General features: G+C 42.5%; 1 protein-coding gene across 1 annotated transcript; it reads right to left on the bottom strand.

Annotated features, from left to right (window-relative positions):
- Positions 1-3,975: 3,975 nt before the first annotated feature.
- olig4 (oligodendrocyte transcription factor 4) lies at positions 3,976-4,944 on the bottom strand. The gene has a single exon (XM_067385048.1). The coding sequence runs from the start codon at positions 4,942-4,944 to the stop codon at positions 4,195-4,197; it is 750 nt and encodes a 249-aa protein (XP_067241149.1). The 3' UTR covers positions 3,976-4,194.
- Between the last annotated feature and the right edge of the window lie 386 nt (positions 4,945-5,330).

Here is a 5,330-nt window from a genome sequence, read left to right as displayed (position 1 = left end):
TAAAAATGTTTCAAAAGTAACTTAAGACATTATGCATTAAAATATTACTGTATATGTTAATGAAATATTTCTGCTTTAAAGCTACTCTAAAAAATGTTTGGGTTACTCAGATCCTGGGTCAAGCGTAACAACCCGGCGTTTGGGTAGTTTTTGTGTTACTCAGATCCTGGGTCAGACGTAACAACCCGGCGTTTGGGTAGTTTTTGTGTTACTCAGATCCTGGGTCAGACGTAACAACCCAGTGTTTGGGTAGTTTTTGTGTTACTCAGATCCTGGGTCAGACGTAACAACCCAGTGTTTGGGTAGTTTTTGTGTTACTCAGATCCTGGGTCAGGCGTAACAACCCGGCGTTTGGGTAGTTTTTGTGTTACTCAGATCCTGGGTCAGACGTAACAACCCAGCGTTTGGGTAGTTTTTGTGTTACTCAGATCCTGGGTCAGACGTAACAACCCAGTGTTTGGGTAGTTTTTGTGTTACTCAGATCCTGGGTCAGACGTAACAACCCAGTGTTTGGGTAGTTTTTGTGTTACACAGATCCTGGGTCAGACGTAACAACCCGGCATTTGGGTAGTTTTTGTGTTACACAGATCCTGGGTCAGACGTAACAACCCAGCGTTTGCGTAGTTTTTGTGTTACACAGATCCTGGGTCAGACGTAACAACCCAGCGTTTGCGTAGTTTTTGTGTTACTCAGATCCTGGGTCAGACGTAACAACCCAGCGTTTGAGTAGTTTTTGTGTTACACAGATCCTGGGTCAGACATAACAACCCAGCGTTTGGGTAGTTTTTGTGTTACACAGATCCTGGGTCAGGCGTAACAACCCAGTGTTTGAGTAGTTTTTGTGTTACACAGATCCTGGGTCAGGCGTAACAACCCAGTGTTTGCGTAGTTTTTGTGTTACTCAGATCCTGGGTCAGACGTAACAACCCAGTGTTTGGGTAGTTTTTGTGTTACACAGATCCTGGGTCAGACGTAACAACCCAGCGTTTGAGTAGTTTTTGTGTTACTCAGATCCTGGGTCAGACGTAACAACCCAGTGTTTGGGTAGTTTTTGTGTTACACTGATCCTGGGTCAGACGTAACAACCCAGCGTTTGAGTAGTTTTTGTGTTACACAGATCCTGGGTCAGACATAACAACCCAGTGTTTGGGTAGTTTTTGTGTTACACAGATCCTGGGTCAGACATAACAACCCGGCGTTTGGGTAGTTTTTGTGTTACACAGATCCTGGGTCAGACGTAACAACCCAGTGTTTGGGTAGTTTTTGTGTTACACTGATCCTGGGTCAGACGTAACAACCCAGTGTTTGGGTAGTTTTTGTGTTACACTGATCCTGGGTCAGACGTAACAACCCAGCGTTTGAGTAGTTTTTGTGTTACACAGATCCTGGGTCAGACATAACAACCCAGTGTTTGGGTAGTTTTTGTGTTACACAGATCCTGGGTCAGACATAACAACCCGGCGTTTGGGTAGTTTTTGTGTTACACAGATCCTGGGTCAGACGTAACAACCCAGCGTTTGAGTAGTTTTTGTGTTACACAGATCCTGGGTCAGACATAACAACCCAGTGTTTGGGTAGTTTTTGTGTTACACAGATCCTGGGTCAGACATAACAACCCAGCGTTTGCGTAGTTTTTGTGTTACACAGATCCTGGGTCAGACGTAACAACCCAGCGTTTGCTTAGTTTTTGTGTTACACAGATCCTGGGTCAGACGTAACAACCCAGCGTTTGGGTAGTTTTTGTGTTACACAGATCCTGGGTCAGACGTAACAACCCAGCGTTTGGGTAGTTTTTGTGTTACACAGATCCTGGGTCAGATGTAACAACCCAGCGTTTGGGTAGTTTTTGTGTTACTCAGATCCTGGGTCAGACGTAACAACCCAGTGTTTGGGTGGTTTTTGTGTTACACTGATCCTGGGTCAGACATAACAACCCGGCGTTTGGGTAGTTTTTGTGTTACTCAGATCCTGGGTCAGACATAACAACCCAGTGTTTGGGTAGTTTTTGTGTTACACAGATCCTGGGTCAGACATAACAACCCAGCGTTTGGGTAGTTTTTGTGTTACTCAGATCCTGCATTAGGCTGCAGTAATTTGATTAAAATACAGTAATATTATTAAAACAGTAATATTGTGAAATATTATTACAATTTAAAACTACATTGAAAAGTTTGTAAACAAACCTTGATGTTGGCTTGAGAAAGCCTAACCAGAAATTTAAGTACCATTTAAGTACTTTTAACTGCTTTAAGTTTGAAGGTTTTAAGTTTGAAATAGTTTTATGTTTTAGTTCAGTAGTTTTAAAAGCTCGAATTTTAGAAAGATAGACTACTCCAGTCTTCAGGGTCACATGATCCTTCAGAAATCATTCTGATATGCTGCTCAAGAAACATTTCTGATTATTATCCATGTTGGAAACATTTGTGAAAACAGTGATGCATTTTTTAGTCACTTTTGATCAACTTAATGCATCTGTTTATCCTTAAGTCATCTGTTTGTGTCAACTATTTAAATTGGATCAATTGTAAATTAAGCAGTGGAATTATTACCCACATTATTAATATCAAAGGCATTTTGTCACTTTAAGTGTCCTGATTCATTTCTGATGCCGTTGTGCTCATTATTTCACACCTTCATCTCCAGCTATTGGTCATATCAGAAAGTCTGACGAGTCAAACGTCTATGATCTGTCCCGCTAACAAACGATGGTGTGCACAGCTGTCAGAGCCTCTCATGAAAACGACTCCCAGTGAGGACGGGCTGAATATGATCACAGCTTTATTGGACAGTGACAAATCTTCCTGCACTAACATGAAAAGAAGCGCTGGCCGTCCCCTGCGTGTGCTGCACAATGCTGACGCGCCAACCTGGCGACAGCTTGCGTCTCTCTCTCTCTGATTGATGGCTGAGAGTAGGCCCCGGGCTCCGAGCGGTCTGGCTGTCGTTCTTTTTCATACATTAACTAGTCTCGGTACAGATGGTTCAGTCCGAAGGCAGCGGTCTGAAATGATGCCCGTGTTTGTTAGCATATGCTAAAAACATAAACATGGTGCGGGCAATATTGCAGTAATGGTGCTGGATGAAAGCATATGGACTAATTTTATATTCATATATATCACAAAACACACTGACACCTGATCTCAGAACAGATGAGCAGCTGCCGTTTGTTATTTTACAGGATTTTAGTACCTCATTAGTCTGTTTATATTAGCTTTATTTACATTAATATGGGAGGAATGATACTTTTCATTTATATTTAGCAATTGCTCTTGAATTATTTAATAATTTAGTTTAATTTTATTTGGTCAGGCAAGTAAATTATTTCATTATTTTAGTTATTTAATTAAGTCAGTTTATTATAATTTGCAATTACAGCCTGGCATTATTAGCATTTTTTTTTTTTTTTTTTTTTTTTTAAAGAAACGTTTTGAAATTGTTTAATTTTGGGACAAATTTGATCTCCATTGAACTTCACCAAAAATAAATAAATAAATAAATAATAATAATAATAAAATTATGACTAGGGCTAAATATCTCTAAGTTGTTTTTTTTAATGTAGCCGAAAAAATATTGGCATTAGATATATCAATCTTTATATATATATATATATATATATATATATATATATATATATATATATATATATACACACACATATATATCTGAGATGTTGGGAGATATTATAAAACATTATAGAAATCAATATTTTATAATCTTCTGTTTTTTAAAAAATAATTTGCTATGATTGTGTTGAGTTTCACTCAATAAGATCTGTAAATGTTGCTTCATCTAATCTGGTTTGAGCTTGAATGCACATCAAAACATCTCTTATAGGTGAACTTCTCTAAAAAATAATTTGATTGATCAAATGAAGACAGGAGAAATCAGGGGAGATATTTTTCATTATAATAATAGATGTTTAATTTAAGAAACAAAACTATACGTTTTCAATCTCCATTTCGCTACAAAGAACATCCAAGCCTATACAGTGTTCATACAGTGAGTATTAAAAAACGCATTCAGACGGCTATAACATTACAAAACATTCTTCAGTACAAAAATAGCAGCAGCTTGTTAGAAAAACCAAATTCTGTACAGGACATTTACAATGTATACAACACAACTAGAAACACATCCAGATGTTTTCAGTTCTTTTTGAGTCTTCGGCCTACTCCAGCCTGAGCTTCGCCTGAATCACTTCCCCATGGAGAGGCTGTGCAGGCTGGCTGTGGAAGCTGGGAGAGGCTGGCAGAGGGAGCAGGGGCAAGGCATGCCGGGGAAATGCCTGTATCCGCTGGAGAGATGCAGAGGGTCTTTCAGCAGGGAGGGAAGGTGTGGAGCGGGGAAGCCCAGATACCCAGCCGAGGGTGGAGAGTGAGGGGCTTGAGCCACGGTCGGGGTCGAAGCCGAGGTGCTGCCCACCAGAGAGTGCAGCGATGGGGCAAGCGAGAGCAGCTGCAACTGGGGTGCCGGAGCCGCCGAAGTCGGCGGTAAAACCCGTCTAGCTGAGTGACTCTGAGCACTTGCTCCGTACACATCACCAACCAGCTTCTTCATCTCCTCCAGAGAGCTGGACAGCATGAGGATGTAGTTTCTGGCGAGGAGCAGGGTGGAGATTTTGGAGAGCTTGCGTACAGACGGGCCCTGCGCGTAGGGCATCACCTCCCGGAGCCCGTCCATAGCCTGGTTGAGGTCGTGCATGCGTTTGCGCTCGCGGCTGTTCACTTTGAGTCGTAGATCTTGCAGGTCGTCTTTGGGCCGATCCGCCCGTGCGCGGCTCTTGGCGCTGGAGTCGGAGCTCTGCGGCCGTCCGGAAACTTTCTCGGACCTGGGCTGCCCCGTTTCTCCGTAAGCTTGGAACATCTTGTTGGAGAAGAAGCTGGAGTCCACGGCCAGGTCAGGTGAAGAAGACCGACTGCATGTGGAACTTGCATCTGAGTCCATCTTGAAATCACTTCCTCGAACTTCTGAAGAACAATCCACTTGCTGAATCGCGGCGTGTCCCGGTGCTGTCGGATTCAGTTCGGCGGTCTGCAGGAGGAGTGTGTGTGTGTGTGTGTGTGTGTGAGAACACTGAGAGGGCTGCATTTATACTCCTCAGCATCACAAAGACACAATGAGACGCATAATGTGACATTAGGCCCAGAGCCAATGACAGAGGGGCACACTTTCACCCCCACACACCCAATGGCTTTGAATACACCCCGCCTCCACAAAACACACACGCACACACACACACACACACACACACACGCTGAACCGCAACGGCAAAAACACTGTGATCTACTTTAAGTAACTTTAACAGAAATGGAAGCTGTTGCTGTGTTTTT

The sequence above is a fragment of the Chanodichthys erythropterus genome, chromosome 5 (assembly GCF_024489055.1).
Source record: "Chanodichthys erythropterus isolate Z2021 chromosome 5, ASM2448905v1, whole genome shotgun sequence".
In the NCBI taxonomy this organism is placed as follows: Eukaryota; Metazoa; Chordata; class Actinopteri; order Cypriniformes; family Xenocyprididae; genus Chanodichthys; species Chanodichthys erythropterus.
The sequence above is the reverse complement of the archived record's forward strand: the minus strand, read 5'-3'. Positions and strand labels throughout refer to the sequence as shown.

Bases quoted from the DNA above. Each gene is read 5' to 3' on its own strand.
- olig4 (XM_067385048.1), bottom strand. From the start codon at position 4,944: ATGGACTCAGATGCAAGTTCCACATGCAGTCGGTCTTCTTCACCTGAC.